Source organism: Pavona decussata, unplaced genomic scaffold (genome assembly GCF_977016875.1).
Source record: "Pavona decussata unplaced genomic scaffold, jaPavDecu1.1 SCAFFOLD_165, whole genome shotgun sequence".
In the NCBI taxonomy this organism is placed as follows: Eukaryota; Metazoa; Cnidaria; class Anthozoa; order Scleractinia; family Agariciidae; genus Pavona; species Pavona decussata.
Window position 1 is genome coordinate 52,714 of NW_028145576.1, and position 18,978 is coordinate 71,691.

The 18,978-nt window shown below is 38.7% G+C and overlaps 2 protein-coding genes across 2 annotated transcripts in view; both read left to right on the top strand.

The window, feature by feature from the left end:
* The window catches only part of LOC146464313 (uncharacterized), a 205,964-nt gene that overhangs the window by 22,111 nt on the left and 164,875 nt on the right, over positions 1 to 18,978 (top strand). The gene's annotated exons all lie outside the window — the stretch shown is intronic.
* LOC146464314 (uncharacterized) lies at positions 5,582 to 10,427 on the top strand. The gene is made up of 3 exons (XM_085129954.1): positions 5,582 to 5,845; positions 8,936 to 9,169; positions 10,019 to 10,427. Exons 1-3 carry the CDS (start codon positions 5,815 to 5,817, stop codon positions 10,363 to 10,365), a joined length of 612 nt encoding a protein of 203 aa, XP_084986080.1. The 5' UTR covers positions 5,582 to 5,814; the 3' UTR covers positions 10,366 to 10,427.

Genomic DNA, 18,978 nt, shown 5'->3' on the forward strand with positions numbered 1-18,978 from the left:
TTTTGTTTTTTGTTTTTGTTTTTGTTTTTTGTTTTGTTTTGGCTTTCTTCACCATTGCCATTGTAAAACAACCCTATTACAAGAGGATATCATTACACTTACATCCGGTGTTACATCCCATTACATTGTGCTACATCCGGTCAGCAGTTGCGCTTCTCGGACTTCCGGCCTATGCGTTCAGTTTATTCACAACTCTTGGCTTGTCGAGTATCGCAATATCTGACTCGATTTTAGCCAAATACGTCACTTTGGATTGTCCAAAGGCATGCATTTGCTTTGTACATTGATCTCGACACATTTACTTTACTTCCTGGTTGGATAATGTTGATGAATTTAGGTGCTCGACGGCAGAAATCGCAAGTATTACGACCATGTTTTGGACCTCGTCAACTATTGTTTGTCAAGTGTATGCTGGCTACTTGTATCATCATGTCTGGTCTGAAACACAGCAAACTGGATATTCGATGGGAGTAACTGTTAGATTAGAGTCTGCACTAAATTTGGTAAAAAAAAACGGAGCGTGCGAAGGAGAGACACCGGAGAGAAACACGCGACGAAAGCATCCTGAAGAAATTCCCAAGACCTTTAAGGTAGGTTTTGTATCAATTTATATTTCATCAAATTTGTTGGCCAAAACCTTATCTACTAAATGTAGGTAGCAGACAAGATGATAAAAGATACTTTTGAAGCTGATTTTCTCTCTCTAAAGCCTGTTGGAGCCAAATACTAGAGCCCTCAAAATTACCAATTTTGCAATCTTTTGCAATTTGTCGCAGATGTCTTCAGCACCCATGGCCAGAATATAGTTTTCCCCAAATTAATTTTATAATATTTAGAAACGTCAATATCTGTGTAATCTCTGCTGCTAATCTGGTTTATGTGAAAAGAGTACTTTCGGAGAAATTACGAATATGGTTGTGCTTGTTTTTCCTGCTTGTCTAAATGGCTGACAGGGAACATGGTAAGACGAGCATTTTCTTCCTGTTTATAAAATCCAAATTATTCTAACGGCGAATTTTGTAAACTGGGAGAGTGGCTCTACCATCTGCATGAATTTTATTTGAATTGGTTCACATGCACTTGAGAACCAGACTCGTTTACTTTTACTTTTTGAGAATGGAACTTTTGCTCAAAACATGGTCCTAAGGCCGACGTCATCTAGTGCGGTTACCATGGCAACGATACATCTAACGATCCAAATATGGTTGTTTTTGTTTATCCCCCAAGGTAACCTACCTCCACACAAAAATTGAAGGGGGTTAAAATTTTTCATTTCCAACTTTGCTTCACTTTCCTGGAGAATTGCTCTTAAGTCGGTAAGTTATGATTGTCTGAGTGAGTGTAATCCTGACAAGGACCGTTGTTGATGACATTGGCATTTCAAAAACCTGAGTGGAATTTATCATCCAGTAAAGCGTAATATTTTTGCCAACGATTATGACTTTCTCACAGGTTGTCGACAAGTACCTTGTCACCTGAAATACTGTAGTCCTTTTGAGGCTTAAGATCAGCTGGAAAATCGTTCTTAACCCACTTACAGTCATTTTTTTTTTTACTGAAAAGTTCCAGATCCAGTTGCATTTTTTCCTCTGAATGGCTCGCACGGAACCGAGGAGGTCAACAATCGGGTAGCCCGAGGCATCCCAACTTGGGTTAGTCTGGCTCCAGGTCCTGACGGTAATGCTAACGGATCCTATGAGTTTAAAGGCACATTTAATAGCTCTATCAAGTTTTCCAACCTCCCTTTAGATGTGCGTTACTCAATGACAGTGTTATGCTGGTTGTACTACGATAGCCAAGACGGACTTATCTTCTCCTACTGGACAAGACAAAAACGTCAATTCGTGATAAGGATACTCAAAAAGAAAGTTGTTGCCCGTTTTAGAAAGGGAGATCACTTGGAAACGTACCCGGCGCTTAAGAGCTCCTCTCTCACACCTGGCTGGATCTTTGTTGGCGCATCCTACAACCGCTCGAGTGGCGAGGCCAAGGTGTGGGTTAATGTAGACGTAGTTGGGAAGGAAAACATTGGAAAAGATGTTGACCTCGGTACTCAGAACAACGTCATAATGGGAGCGGGAAAGTCTAATGGCAGTTCCTTCAAAGGCAGGATTACCCAGATGCAGGTGTACAACCTAGCTTTGACTCAGGGACAAATTCAGGCCATAAAAGAACAAATTAATCGTCTAGGTAAGAATGTGTCATTTTTTGCTCAAATGACAAAACGGGATAAGAAAAGGCTTACTTGGTGTGTTAGCACAATGTGTATTTGTGACATTTTTAATCGGTTGGCTGTAAAGTTGATAATTAATACAATTTTAACTGAAAAAAAGGAGCGACGGGAACAAAGAAACTCAGACAGCTAATGAAAAAGTAGAGAACAATAGCCCATAATACATCCAAGCAAGAGACTCAACACAGAACTCAGTAAGCACATTTGGCAGTTGAAAGACACTGAAACAGATTTTAAAATATCTTGGAAGATATTAAAGCATGCTACTCCGAACAACCCTGTTTCCAACCGATGTAATTGTGCCTATGGGAGAAGTATTTTATTATTTGCAGACCTGATTTATCCACACTGAACAAACGAAATGAACTCATTACTTCCTGTAGACACGCAAACAAATTTCTCCTAAAAAATTTCAAAGCTGCCACGTAATTACTCCCATTTTAACGTGTTTTTTTGTTTATCCGTAACAGAAACCATTGTAAACTCAAACTTTTAATTTTCGGTCATCTAAAATATATGTATTTGTCAGTGTCACGCTTACTTCCATTGCCACGCGGATTTAAGCGCCTATTGTTTAGAAGTAGAAACCACTGTAATCTAATACTTTTCTGCTGATTCTGTATATATTTTTACCAGCTTTACGATGTAATATTACATTTCTCTCTTTACCTGATGAGTGCCGTACAGGTTGTGCGGTACGAAACTATATAGTAATAAATATGCCAAGTCAAATCTTCAGTTGACTTGGCATATTTATTACTATATAGTTTACATACATACAGCAAAGCAAAGGCTAACTAGTTCCTTAAATTCATTATATCCTGAAATAACCGGTAAAATTGAGGCTTTTTAAAAGCCCTTGTACTAACATCAGTTACATTGCTAGACAAAACAACTGTGATTTAGAAAAGTAGGGCTAGCAAGAAAAGCCCACATTTTCATCATTCGACTTAAATTATTGTAATAATTATTTTATTAGCGAGTGTTTTAGCTCAAATTGTTCAGAACGGGTTGATGTTCTCCTTTGTATCATTAATCACTTCAGGATAAACTGTAGCAACCAAACAATCAAGAAAGGATGCCTCCAGAAGTTGTATTTTAGGAAAGAAATCATGTCAGTTTACAAGTGCCACAAAGCAAAGGCTAAATAGTTCGTTGCATTCATCATATCCTGAAATAACTGGTAAAGTTGAGGCTTTAAGCCCTTCTTCTAACATCAGTTACATTTCTTGACAAAACAGCTGTGATTTAGACAAGCAGGGCTAGCAAAAATAGCCTATATTTTCATCAGTTGACTTACATTATTTTAATACATGTCTGGATTTGTAAGAACATACCCCCAGAGATTAAGCACATTTTGAAACTTTCTAGGCTGATGGAATATGCTAGTCCAGAACAAGACTTTAATTAGGACTCATCGTAAGAAAGCAAGGTCAAAAAACACCATAGAAGGCTTGTCTTTGAAATTAGACATGACACTGACATTTCAGGACTGACATGAAACATGGCCTATTTGTTGAGAAAACAAGCCGGCAATAACTTTTTAACGGCACCTACGTACTCAGAAAATCTCACTCAAAAGCCGACCATTTTTAGCGCTCAAGTTTAGCTTTCTAATACAGAATCGGCTTCATCAGAGCAAGACAGCGTTTCAAATTGATTTTTCATGTTCATGCTAGATTCATGCAACGACGCCAATCACACCGATCGAACATCTAGAAAATATTTATGACACTCGTGACCGGAAATCCGACCCAAAACCGCACTTCTCGACTAATCGATCACTAGCCTAACAATGTTACAGTTATAAGGGTGAAAAATATTCGAATAGCTTTTCAAACTCACGCTTCTTGAAGAGAAAATCCTTGCCGATTCTTGCTCTTGTTTCGCCATTTGACTCAAGTCCCGGATGTTAGTTGTTGTTTCATTTAGACGGTATAAATTTGAACCCCAAGAAAGTTATTTTGTAACTAACAGATGAATGACCACCCGAAGCCACAGGTCACCCAGACTTACGGTAAACGAAAAACTGGGTTATTCAATGTTCTCTTAGGATTCCTCTCACCCGGGAAACAAAAGAAAGGTAACATTTTTCGAAGGGGGTACGTTGTTTCATTGCTGTTGATCAGTCATTTATACCGGAAATGCGATATTTGTGGTCATCTGCCTGTAAAAGAAAAAAGAAAAAAATGGAAAGAACTAGCTAAAGGATGTAGTGATCTTCATCAGTAAGTGTACTGATATTGTTTTGTAAGATCTTATCCCCCCGGTAACGCTCCTAACAACACCCGGCGCGCAAACGAATTCGCGAACAGATAAATTAACAGGATTTTAGCACGGGAACAAGAATTCGACAACTGAATACGTTAACAGTTTGTGCAGTGTACATCGGACGTTACAGGCAGAGCTCAAGCTTATACGACGAACGACCAGAGAACCGTGCCGAAATGGCCTTTCGACCTGTCTTTTACAGCATTATATTAGGTTAGAACATTTCGAAATGTTTTTCTGTGTGCTTATTTTAACCTAATATGGGTTATGACTTAGTGGACTCGACTGTACTTACGGTTTTATTGCACGACTAGACACAATTGAACTCCAGGTTTTGTCCACTGGAATCTAGTTAACGGTAATTGTACATGACTGAAACGGAGTGCAGAATCGTTCAAGAACCTGCACCAATCCCCCTCCTAAGCCAGGCGGGAAAGGGTGTGAGGACCTGGGGGCTTGTAATGACACGAGAAAAAATGCTGAAGTTCATCGATAACATCTCGTAGCAACTGCCACAAGTTTTTCTAGACAAAAAAAAATAACTGATAAGCATTCCTGCAAAAGAGCATTTTATAGCAAGCCTTAAAACTAATATGCGCCTTAAAACTATTTAAGCTTCAGTAGCTGAGCAAATCAGAGAAACGTTTGGTGAAATTACGACGGTGCATTGTCATAACTGTTGAAGGAACCTACTCACAATTATGACATTGGCATTTCGATAACCTGAGTGAAATTTATCATACAGTAAAGCGTAATATTTTTTGCCAACGATTATGACTTTCTCACAGGTTGTTGATAAGTACCTTGTTGAGAACACGAGAGAAGCGTAAGAATACGCCTCGATCAACTCTAGCTTCTTCAGTGCTCTCCAAATTTCTCGGGTGCACGTGCATCGTAACTCAATACACGCACAGCTAAATGCGTGAACCAATTATTTTATAACATTGTCAGTTGCACACAGATATACGGCAAACAATTTGCTTGAAATCTAGAAATATAACAGCAACGATACCACCGCGATCGATGTTAAAAGCCGAACTATCAGTAGCCTCTAGTAGGGTCGTGACCGTAAAATGGATGGAGCGGAACCTAGATTGGAATTTTGAAATCATGTTATTTTGTTGTGTTGTAGTTATACTTTTTACACTCTACCCGCTGCAGATATTACTTAAATAGGGCAATAGTTGTTTTCATATCGTTCGAACTTTACTTCTACTGCAGCCACTGACATTTGCGCTAGACCAGAACCTTGTCAAGATGGACGAAAATGTATCAACAATGGCGATGGCACTTACAGCTGTAAATGCGAAATGGGATTCACAGGGCCGCAATGCGAGCACAGTAAGTTATTATACTTTGTATAGTTAGCCTGTTACCTTCATCCAAGCATTAGGAATAGATAATAGCTGTCCATATTTAAAATAAAAATAAACATCGGAACGTATGGGCCACAACAAAAACTCGAGTATAAGAAAATTGCGGATTAAGTACCTCGAGGCTAAAATTTGGCCAAATAAACATTATTAATATAAAAACTACTTCAGCCTGAAAAAAAAAAATGAAACGGGTTCTTATAATTAACATATTAACAACATATTAAATTCAATAAAAAGTAAAATTGTAATGCTCCGGACAATAATTGTCTTATGGTTTTCATATAGTCAGATCAGGACCAATTGCATTTATGCCACAGTATTCAAGTGATAATTAACTGAAATTACAAGAATGTGAGGAGATACCTTATTGTTACTGTAATTTAATTTCTAAATTACGTAATATATCAAACACGAGGAAGAGTGTTTCATCAGATATCCAAACACTGAGAAGTAGGTTGAAAAAACGAGGCGCAGCCGAGTTTTTTAAACGACTTCGAGGTGTTTGGATATCTGATGAAACACACTTTAGAGTGTTTGACATGGCTTCTCAAATAATCAATAATTCTTGGAGAAATTCAAGGTTAAAGTTGGCAAAATTTTATGGTAATTAGGATCACATATCCAAACCACAGTCACGGTAGTGATTTTCTTTGTTTTCTCTTGATAAATTATTAATGAGTTTGAGAATATTATTTTACAATTTGTTTTCTTTTTTATGTTCAGTAAGATAATTAGATTAATTAGACAACTAGAACAAATTTTTAGCAGACGCTCCATTAACAGAAATAATTGTTTTTACCATGCGATTAAAGTGTAAAATTATGCTCCCAAAATTTTCTCTCAGTTTTTAGAAGTTTCGATACTTGTGAAAAACGATTTGAATAATAGAACTTATTCAAAATGTTTGAAAATCAATTTTTTTTTTCGGGGCAAAATATCCGCTTTTTCCTTCAAAAAATTGCACCAGGTCTGGAACCTTGTTTACCAAATAATGATGTCACTTTGCTTGATATTGTTCCGAGAATGTTGTGTTTTCGTTACAAAACGCTTCTAAAGTTCGTATCGAGCACCATTATTCGCTTAGAGAAAATCTTAAAAAAAGTCGTCACGGGTCGTGTCAAACCAGTCTGAGAAATGACTACAGACTAAATGACGAAGATTTGCCGTGTTTTGCATGCCGTAAACAAGTACATTGATTTTCGACGATTGCAGATGGTTCATGGTTCATTTATTTCACACTATTTACACAACATTAACATAGAAAAAAAAAGTATTACAACAGATGATTACAAGATAAAAATAAATACAGTACAAATTATAAAAAAGGGGCCCTATGCCCCACTGGGGGCACAAAGGACTAAGAGAGAGAGACAAATTATAAAATGTATGTGGTGGTCAAAGTAGCTTCAGCTGCAGTGGGAGAGATTGTGTGTTGAGGATTGTTAGGATTTTAAGAAAAGCCTCCTTTACATCTCGTAGCTTTTTCGGTCGGCGAAACTACCACTACAACCAAACCTGATGATTAATTTGGTGGTTACAAAGGCTACACGAAGCGAATGCACTTTGTTATTGAATTACAATTTCGCACATAAGTTAAGATAGAGAGCCAGCATATCAACTCAGGGAAAACAACAAGGTACGGCGTCTCATTATTTATGAACGTGCGAGCAAAACTATTAAAGCTGAAAAGCGCAGAAACTTCGAGTAGCAGTCCGTCAGCCTTGAATCGCTTTAACTACAATTACTTTGAAGCGATTGTCCCAAAATTCTGAGTCTAACGAATCTCGGGCACTTAACACCTTTATCACTGTAAGCAACTAATGCTTATTGGGCACTCCAGTTCCAAAAGAACAGCGAAGCAGCAAAGCTGCTTTACGTCTCAACCATTTTTTTGTTTTGTTATCAAGTCAAGTGACGTCGCATAGGCTTATCACGTGACGTTTTAAGTTTACAATAGTTATTTGAACATATGACACTGCAAAAAAGAGAAGTAAAATTTTTGTCTGATATGCACTTTAAGAACCTGGCTATTTAAGAACCTGTTCAGCCTGATTTGTCAATAGATATTACTGATATAAGAACCATTTTAACCTGTTGCCAAAAGTCAGGGCTTCCTATATGCAGTTTGTTACTGTATTTTATTGAGCTTGTATACCGGCTTATCGGAATCGTTTGCTAAAATAATGCAGTTGAGCTTCTGACAATCTGATAGCACCCCCATCAAAATCTTTTCGTGGGCCTTGCTATGGAAGGACAGTGCCTTCTTATATGGATGTATTTGTGCGCCGTTTATAACTATACTGGAGCAGTTGGAATTGATAAAAAAATTGGAGGTAACAAGTATTTTTTCAGGGATAGTTAAGCATCAATAATTCAAAAAAGTTTTAAAACTGGTAAAACACTGAATAACATTTCTTTGTTTAAAAAGAAGCTTAATATATATCTGAAAATGCGTGATAACACCTAATTTTCGTTTTGGATTCCAAGGCCTTGTTGCCGGTGACCTTGTTTTCCCACAATCATATATACACCGAACAAAATACAATTTTGAATTTTGAATTTTATATTAGTAGACACATCCCGAGACACCCATGCGCATTAGCGAAAGGAGGCACCATCGTCAACAGACGTTCTGAGAGCCTGCTGAGATGAACTCATCTTCATAACCAATCATGACATGAAGATTGTGCATGTCATAGCAATGTCAACACCAGCTTTCTCCAGCACTTCTCTCTCCCGGGCAATGACACATGTCAACACAACGTTAAGCCTGGGGATCCAAAACATTTCAAAAAATCACGTGTTATTGAGACATCATAATTTATTCTTTTTCATGACTGATGATATGCCAAGAACTTCACATGTTTTTCAACTTTTAATGATTTTGTGGATTTTTCATCGCATTAGACGCCATAAGCAGAAATACGTTTCCATCATAAATTTAGTTCTAGTGCAAGTCTTTGCACTACAACAATTTTGTGGCTACTCGAGCATGTTTTTTGCATTATTTGTAATATAAATTCTTTTGTTTCTCCTCTTCTTTTCCACTTTTCAGAGTTTCTCATGAATTCAACGATATTATCGATAAACGAATCTTATTCCGACATCCTCCGTCAGTTTCTAGCGCCTCTTGATAGAAAAGATCTCCGTTGGCTGCTATGCTACCGTGCCTCCTTACATGGCTGGAGGGCCAGTACCTTTCATAGCCACTGTGATGAGAAGCCCGATACTGTGACTATCATTAAAAGTGGAAAGTACGTCTTTGGTGGCTACGTGGATGTTCCTTGGGGTAATACAATATATTCATAGAGTTTGTTGCCATTTTCTAATTGACAACGAAGACAACCGGCCATGCAGTTGCTTAAATATAAACTAGTTGGGAAGAATTTTCTTTCTACAGTCAACTCTCTTTATGGCGGACACCCTCGGGGCCGCGAGTTAGCGTCCTTAACAGCGAGAGTCCATAATACCGGGAATTTATTTCAGTCAAACGTCTGTTGTTTATTTTCGCCGGGGATTTAGCTGCTGTCCGTATTATCTCGGTGTCGGTAATAGCGAGGTGTCCGCAAGGCAGAAGTTGACTGTAGGACCTGCAGTCAAAATGGGAAAGGAGTGCTTATATTCTGTCAGAATTGTCTGGCTAGGCCAGTCAGTCGCTTTAGTTCAACCAGAAGAAAAGCAGATGAATACGCAGAAACGGAAATTTTCTCGGACCAAACGGACCTTTCTTAGAATGTACTCTACTTTTTCTTCTCCAACCAGTTGGATTGAACTTACAATTTTGTTGCCTTTCTCTCGCCATCACATAAGTGTTTTATCTACCAGTGAGATGGCAACTTTGGTGCGAATGGAAAGTTTCCAGAATTGCTAACTGAAATTTTTGGCTAAATAGAAAGCGTTCCTGGTTTCTTAAGTATATATCTCAAAAATTTCTGATGATCATGATCAGATTTCAATTTATTCCTTAAAAAAAATTATTTGGCGCCCTTTTTAAATTTCCATTACTGGTTCTACCAGCCTCGTTTGCGTTAGTTTCGTCCTTAGTGACCAATTTTCCCTTTAATTCGCATTAACTTAGCACAAGCGTTAATTCTCGTTAGTAAGATACTTTTCTGTTATATGTTTCCTTGTTTTTCAGAGCTCAATGTTATCAGGAAAGCATCTTCCAAGGCGTTTATTTTCTCCATTTGCAACAAAGAAGGAATACCACCATTTAAAAGCAAGGTTAAAACCAATGCGTCTGGAATCGTTGGGAACGCCTCTTATGGACCAAGTTTTGGTTGTCATAAAGGTACAGGTCAAACGCCTCGGTTTGACATCTATATCTCTGATAATGCAAACGCCAATAACGAGTCATATGTACAGGTTGGCGAATGCTATGATGTTCCAAGTGGAGTAAACCAGAAATTCTTAAATCTGGATGGGGGAAAAAAACACTTTAAACCTGACGAATTGGAGGTGTTTTACCTTCAGTTGACTAATTAAATGTTTAACAATTATTCCATGAGCGCGCGTTGGATATGAGTTGGCTATAACTGAATCTCATATCCAACAAGCGCGAATGGAATAATTGTTTTATTAAATTCTCCCCGTTTGGATATTGCTGTTGAAGTTCACTGAATTTTAATTATAAAATTTCTTTCAAATTAAAGCGACCGGATGTCCTTAACCAACTTGCTTGTACTCTCTCGCATTTTTTGCAGCATTCAGAGTTGGAGAAGTTACTGGGGGCCCTGGTCAGCAGACAAAACATATAATAACAATTGACCAACTTTTCTTTTTAAGAGATGGACTCAATAACATTGTTGCTGCCAACTTAGTCTTGACACATTATAAGCACAGTGATCCAACAAAACCAGTAGAGTTGCTTATATATAGAGAGCATCCTGTTTGTCCAGTTTCTTTACTCTTAGACTATATTTCCATCCGGGGAAAGGCCCCAGGGCCACTTTTTTGCTGGGCTGACGGGTCATCTGTTTCTAGGTCTTACTTTTCTCGGTCTCTCAAAGATGTGCTACAATATTGCGATCTCCATGAAGATAGATATAAATCACACAGCTTTCGCATAGGTGCAGCCTCGTGGGCTGCAGCAAAAGGAATGTCTGACTCTCAGATAAGAGTGTTTGGTAGATGGAATTCTAATGCATTTCTGAAATACATACGTATACCAACCCTAGGGTCACGTTCATGACTTAACAAAGATAACCTTCCCATTTTGCCCAGTGGCCTCACATCTTACAGTAACTGTTAGACTTACCGTAAGGGTTCAGCACAGTTTGAGCAGGGGCCAAGTGTGAGTGAACCTTTCTCAATATAGCAAGTAAACGTAATTGATGAAGGATGTAACTAAATGCTAGTTCAGCTATGTAGTGAACGACTCTAGTCGTTAATATTTGGACCTTTTGAGCAGGGGCCAAAGGTCCAAGAGGTTTTTTCAAGTCTTTTTGATCACCCTTCTCCCTCAGGGTGTTGTGTGCCTGGCTCTGCATTCGGGAGGGATCAGGTTTCCCCGCAACAGGGGGGTTTTCCTGACGGGCAGCAGGCCTAAAATTATAACACCTTCGGTTACGACATCAGTCCAAAGTATGTAGGGCCCACTGGGGTCATTTAATTAGGTTCTAGGTATCTATGGGGGACCTTTTGAGCAGGGGCCAAAAGTTCATATTAGAGTTTACGTTAATTCATCCATTTCAGTATTGTTTAATACATTATTTAATGTGGCTTAATGTAGCTTTCTTTTGATTCTGACAATAATGAGTTGGTGATGTAACTGTCGTGGAGTAACTTATCCACACTCTAGCAGTAGCAGAGTGTTAGGGCTGGATGTTATTAATAGTGGAACTTTGAACATTTGACTCTTATTTAGAGTTTGGAACTTTTAAACGTTAAGCGGTGGCTCAGGTGGCCAATGTTATTGTTGTATTTCATAGTAAACAGGTCAATCAACCTTATTAGATACAATGCAGTGGCTTTGGGTGGGGGGCCCCTTCAGGGCTTTGGCGGGTACTCCCCCACCTTTCCTGGGAATGATTTTGATCGTTGAATGTTTTTTGGAGTAAAAGGTTACTTGTTATTATAATAAACGGACACCTCGGTGGCCAAAAAATGGCATATCATGTTTTGTCAGTCCTTCCCAGCAAACTGAGCGCAGCCAGTGCATTGTATAGCAAATGAATCTCAAGTTTATTCAATAACAGAGAGCATAAAGGAGATTTATTCAGCCCACATGGGGAATAAATGATTTTATGCTGCTTGTTAGTGCCAGTCTCCCAGCAAAGGGTAGGGGGTCATCCGGGTCTTTGATAATCTAATATTTAAGCAGATGAGGCCAGGTCACTGTCCTCTTTTCCAAACTCGAGCTTTAGTAGCAGTTCACCATTTCCCTCCCACCCACCCTCGGGACAGTCAGTAGGGATTTCGAATAATATCTTATGGCGGGTACTCCCCCACATTTGCTGGGAATGATTTTGATCATTGAATGTTTTTTGGAGTAAAAGGTTACTTGTTATTATAATAAACGGCCACCTCGGTGGCCAAAAAATGGCATATCATGTTTTGTCAGTCCTTCCCAGCAAACTGAGCGCAGCCAGTGCATTGTATAGCAAATGAATCTCAAGTTTATTCAATAACAGAGAGCATAAACGAACATTATGGCCGCCGCTCGTACGGATTTCATAGATGAACTTTTGTAACTGGAGTCCTCGTAAACGCGTAGAAACAGAAAGGCAGGCATTAAGCTCTTCTTGAAAAATTTCTTCGATCGGTTTTAACCTCTTACCACCAGGATTTGCAAGCCATCCTGGAATTTTTGAAGGTAGCCGGTCGTTATTGTTGTTGTTGTTATGTGATCTAAACGTAAAATCGTGCAATTTTTTCTGATGTTAAAGGAAACTTCAGAGATACGTACCATTAAATAGTGTCAAACCGAACTTTGTGACTTTTATTGTTGTTATATTGAGATGGCATTGTCTGGTATTTCTTTCTTTTCTCTTTTTTTCTCCATTTTTCCGAAGAAACTTTAGCTTCCCGCCGAAAAAAAATTTTTGGCTCAGCGACACTTGGGGCAATCGTTTTCCATATAAGGTCAAATTACAGTATATGAGCTGATAACCGGGATTTAGCGAGCCAATCAGAATGCTAGAAATGCAATACCCGAGTCTGGGAATTTAATAATTAGCTTTACATATAATGTCAAACCAAAATATGCGCCCTTTTTTTCGAAGTAAAAGTTTGAGTATTTATTATTATTACTATAATGTTCCTGAAAAGTCTTGTCCTTACCTCTCTCATGATAATCATAAAATCGCTTGTAAAATGTGCATTTTACATGGAAAACCCCTAATTTTTTCACAAAGCCAACTTCTGGTGTCATTGTTATATGTGCTAAAAGAACCGCAATGTTGCCTTAACTTCCACTGAGAAATGGCGTATTGAAGTTTCCAAAAGGTAAGGAAATGACAAAAATTGGGGAATCTAGGAAGAAAAATTGCTAGAACTTTGCAATTTTGCTTAACAGATGATAAATTCATTCCCCACAGCTTCATTTGTACTCCCCACGTTATCATCCATGTTTCAGAAAAGCGACCTTTTGACGAAAAAAAAATCTAGTGCGAGTATAATGTCTAGTACAGGTTTCGAAGTCAACCTCAAGACGGAATTGCCATTTTTGAGTTAAATGTCTCTAGAACGGCTAAAAATAGATGATAATGCCTGGTCTTTTGTGACATAATAGCTATCAATCTATGCTACATTTCGTGAGGTTATCATGTAAATGGCACGAGTATTATAGAAGTAATGAAAGTTTTAAGACGAAATGTTCAATAGGTAAGGAAATGACAGTTTCTAGAATATCGTTTCCTTCTTCAGAATGAACCTCAGATTGGATGATAAACAAATCCTGTTTTTCTTCAAGAAAGGTTACGACGCGTGAAAGTGCCAGCCAAGAAATAAGCACTTTTGAACGTTTTACAATTTTTTGACAATTTTTTTCTTGTTTTGAAAGGCAAGGAAATGACAATTCTATTCTAAATTCAAGGAACTTTACATTCGTGTATCTTTTTTGTATTAAGCACTCAACTACTCGGACCTACCTATAAATGTAAGACTTGTTCTTGCCTATTAATACTACATTCGTTGACACATAAGACTTGTCATTAGTGCAATCCTCTCGCATTGCAAAGCACTCTAGGTGTTCAATTTTCAACCAAAAATAACTCACAAGTACAAATCCCTCCACCGTGCTGGATTTGAATCATATAAATTCACCATAGTAGGTGCTGAAAGCCAGACATACACAACTAAAGGCCATACAAAGAAAACTAGCAGTTGTCACAAAGGGAATGGCTTCACAACGAGGGAAAGGTAACCGTGTTTTCTGTAAAAATTGTAAGGAAATGACAATTCCTGTGTTGGCTGATATCTTTGCCCTGTGAAAGAGAACTTTGAGTGGACAACCATAATAAGTATTCAAGGAAGGAGACGCAAGCTTTGCCTCAATGTCGTGGCTTCTTTTTAATTTCGGATCTTGTTACAAAAAATATTGGTCACAATTTAGGTAAGGAAATGACAGTTTTCAGAATATTACGGGCAGGAAGATTTTACTTTTTTTGAAAAGTCCTGTTTTTTTATGTTTACTGGAATGATGTAAACGTAATTACTATGCTTTTCTGAAAAATAATCCTTTCAAGCAATTGCGGAGCTCGAATTTTGTAATTCACCGACCATACTAATTTGTTCCCAGGCAAGTTTTAAAAATAGTTACTAAGTTTGGTGGTGTTTGCTTGCATATTAAAAGTTAGAAAGGTTATAAAGGTTCAAAGTCAAAGCGGGCAGAATCCCCCCCCCCCCCCACCCCTCGGCCTAGAAAGGGTTAACAGGTCCTAGAAAAGAAACCACAGTAGGATGCCAGTTTTGAGTACTGGGGCTCGCCCCTATGTGTTTTAACAAAAACGAGAACAATGAACGAGAACAATGTTGGACACGTAACACAAACATAAAAAATCTCTCTGACCTAAAAATGGAGACATGAAATCTAAATGAAACTGACGTATATTCAACGGGTAAGAATACATTTGCAGGTAAAAAAAGCTTTTTCATATCACAAAGTTCAAACTTCACAGAAATGATCAGACTTCAAAATTAGCTCATTTTTGACCAAAATCCCCTGAATCTACCCCTTGGAAAAAAGTCGATTTTTGGACTCAATACGAATATTCTTTTTGGAAGCAAGAAAAATATTATTTTAAAAGTTTCCAATGGAATCAGTGTGTCCGAAAACGTCCCCTCAGAATGTTTTAGGCCTCCCAAGGAACCAGCGACAATAAAGTAGCCTATTCTCTATCAGTTTGCTATCTTCTTGCTCGTCTTCGTCTTTGATTCTTACATTCCTTGACCCACTTGGAAAAGCTCTCCAAGGAGCGGAAGTAGAGCCTGATGGTGGTTCCTTTGAGGGTCTTAGTCTTGGACTGGCTTATTTGTCCCAAATGTCAAAGGACTTGTCCCGCGCTAGACAATCCAAACCTGTTCCATGTGAGTCCAACTCTTAGAGTATAATATGGACGTGCCTCGTGTTGTAAAGTGCTTGTGCGACAGATGTGTCCCCACCCGCAATATAACGCTGGAACCTATACGACTGGCCAAGGGATTTCTCTCGAAGACTGTGGTGCATTTCGGCTTGTTGGTAATATTTCGGCTTGTTGGTAATAGCTAGTCCTCCCATTTTGCATCCCTTTTTCGGCTTGTTACCACTTCTTAAACGTCCTCATAACCTAAGCCGAATGTTGACATGTCGTCTACGTCCTTTTGACCCTTTTCGAAAAACGCTTCCTAAGCAGGGTCGTATTCAGGGTCGTTTTCGGAACTCTTTGACTCAGATTCCTAACTCTCAGAACAGTCGGTAGACTCTGTTTTCGTACCAAAATTGCTGTCTTTGTCGCTCTTTTTCTTTTTTTTCTTGGTGAGCGCAGTGACATCAGTTCGCAACCTCTTTGCCTTTTTCTTTTTACCAAATTTAGTATTATCAGTTTCAGTAAAACAAAACCCTTCACTGATAACTGGGGTATAGAAACTTATGTATCCAATCTTGCAAGGTTTTCAACTGCCTGAGTGTTCAGTTTCAACTGCGACAGTGCCAATATGCAATGCCCCCAGTAGCGTGCTTGCATTACGTTTTATTGGCTTATCTTGGCTTTAATAAATTATTTCATTCTTTTGGAGGACAAGGAAAAGTATCCACCTCAGATTGCCCTTTATAACAATTATTTATTATTTGTTGTATTTGAACGCGCAGAAAGAGCCATTTAACTATCATGTTCGTATACCGCAGTAGTTTTAACTTGAATTTGTTGATTTCATTTAAGCACAGCTTCACAATTATTATTTAGTTTTATTATATGGCAAGGTAGTATTGAGGTAAATCCGCGCGTTCTGATTGGCTCTTTTTTGGTCGAGATTTTACCATACGGACCGTTTCCATGGAAATGGTCATAAGCCGTGTATTTTTAAGAAAAGCGGCAAATTTGAAAATTTGCAGCTAAAACTGCGAAAAGAAAACCTGAAAATACTTTCATTCTTCGCAAAGAAACTACCCAAAAGACTGATTCCAACATGGACGAAGAAGAATATCATTTACAAAGCAAATTTTACTATCCCGAAGATCTAGAAACCTCTGAAGCAGGCATCTGCGAAAGCCGAGGAAGCCATTAAGGATTTTATAAACAAACAGAAAAGTGAAAACACAAAAGGAAGAAGTCTACTGATATGAACACTCTACTCCGTTTTATTGAAGCTAATGGTTTGAATAGTCAAACAATGGAAAGCCTACCTTCGTCCGAGCTAAATCACCTTTTGGCAATTTCTTTTTTTTTATGAACGTACGCAGGAAAAATGGTGAATACGAGCCAGCAACATTTTCCAGTTTTCAGCGCAATATATACAGCGATACTTCTCTGAGAAGAAATATCCATTCAACATACTCAAGGATAATGAGTTTAAAAATCGAGAAGAGTTCTAGCTGCGAAGCACAAGTTACTAGTTCGCGAGCACGACAGAAGAAACAAGCTCCAAGCCGCTCGGGCGATTGACGAAAACGAAGAAGTTGCTATTTTTGAGGCAGGAGAATTCGGCGACTCCAATCCAGTTGCACTCCAAAGCACTGTGTGGTGGTTTTTATCCCTACACTTGGATTTCCGAGCCAGAGATGAGAGCGAGAAGGACAATTGACTTAATGTTGCTTCTTTTAAAGTTGAAAATGATTTTCACAGCAACCTTTTCTTGATCCGTACTTTGTGATGCGCCAGTAAATTTTCTGGGATCGAAGAAACCCTTTTGTGAGTTTCAAAAACAAACCGCAGCTGTTAAGATTTTCGTCAAATTCCGCTACAAATCGTTCTTGATGTCTTTTCTATAAACATGTAAACGTTCAGTAAATTTGTTTTCATGTTATCCTCGTGGTACCATTGCCTGATTTCATACCGTGGGGGTCTGGGTACGAGTCTGTGTATTATGGGTTATGGGACTCAACACCCACATAGCCAAAAAGAACACACCGCACTTTACAACATTCCCAAGTTTGGTGTTAATCAAGCTAATATTAGGAAAGATACAGCCATTCAAAAACTCCAAATTGAGTTTGCCTTTTGGTCAAGGGTCGAGGGTCGAGGGTAACTAGTCGAGGGTCGAGGGTAAATGGTCGAGGGTAAATGGTCGAGGGTCGAGGGTAAATGGTCGAGGGTCAAAAAATGATTCAAAATTATTTTCAAATTATTTCTGAACTTCGTCAACTCAAAAGTTCACAGGCTCGTGTTTACTCGAGTTTCCGGTGCTTGTTTTTGCCGCGTTTGGGTTTGATAAAAACTTTTACATTCCCACAGAGGGTAGCACTAATCTGCTGAACTGCAGACCGCGGAACCGCGGAACCTGCGGAACCTAGAGAAATAACTAGTTTTTTTTCTTTTGCAACTAACATACCAGGTATAAGGTTACAGCTGATTTCATTGCTGTGTATAAACCTGTATTTTATTTATTTTTTAACATGATTCGACCAAGAGAAAATGAGATTTTCTCCTGGTTCGACGGTCATGATTCGACCGAGAGGTTACCAAGCTCAACGATGAACTCGCAAAATCACGAAGGTTCTGCACGAAGACCCCCACGAAGACTTGAGGTGGCGGGTGATTTATCACAGGTGCAATGAAATCAGTTGTAACCTTATACCTGGTATGTAAGTTGCAAAAGAAAAAAAACTAGTTATTTCTCTAGGTTCCGCAGGTACCGCGGGTTCCGCAGGTTCCGCGGTTCCGCGGTCTGCAGTTCTGCAGATTAGTGCTACCCTCCCACAGACTCTCCGGCGTGCTGAGTATCAGAATCTGGCGGCCCTTTTTATTTTTACGGTTAAATTATTTATTTTCCGGACCGCAAATTGGAATTATGGCAGAAGATAACGCGAACGCTGAAGATGCTGTTACGTACCGTTGTAACACTCAAGTTTTAAAACAATATTGTTTATTCGGAGCAGAAACCCAGTGGTTTTTTTTTTGTCTAACGATTCACTCGCTTATGAAAAGATTAGGGCCTATCCGCACTAGCAGACAAATTCGGATTTGTCTTCGAACAATGTGAACAAAAAATTTTGTCGTGACAATTTTATGTCTGAACGTTTTTATCCGCACTGAACACTATTTGTAGTCTACAATCTGCGGTGAGGGTAAAAGGCGGAAAGAGTTTACGGAATGGTATGTGGAATGGCGTGCGGAATGGCATAATTATGCGAAATACGATTTACGTGGGAAATAAATTAACTGAAGAGCGCGTCATGTTTTCGCGCCAATTTTATAAGAGCAGCAGCTTTTTTGATGCTGCGGACTCTTGCTAAATATTAACAACAATTCGAGGATTTGATCGTCTGATTGTTGATTTAGAAGAAGTGAGGGTAAAGAAACCGATGAAAACTGTTTATAGTTTTCGCATTCAAGGAGCTATGAGGGTCTATGAGTAAATCCGTAGTAAATTAAATTTCATGTTCACTTTACTCCATGCGACTTCGGTTGACAAAAATAACGTGGCAGCGTGAAGTCTTCTCAGGACAAAGATTGATCCTTT

Bases quoted from the DNA above. Each gene is read 5' to 3' on its own strand.
- LOC146464314 (XM_085129954.1), top strand. From the start codon at position 5,815: ATGGGATTCACAGGGCCGCAATGCGAGCACA. The intron at 5,846-8,935 runs GTAAGTTATTAT...TCCACTTTTCAG, and splicing joins AGGGCCGCAATGCGAGCACA to AGTTTCTCATGAATTCAACG. The intron at 9,170-10,018 runs GTAATACAATAT...CTTGTTTTTCAG, and splicing joins CTACGTGGATGTTCCTTGGG to AGCTCAATGTTATCAGGAAA.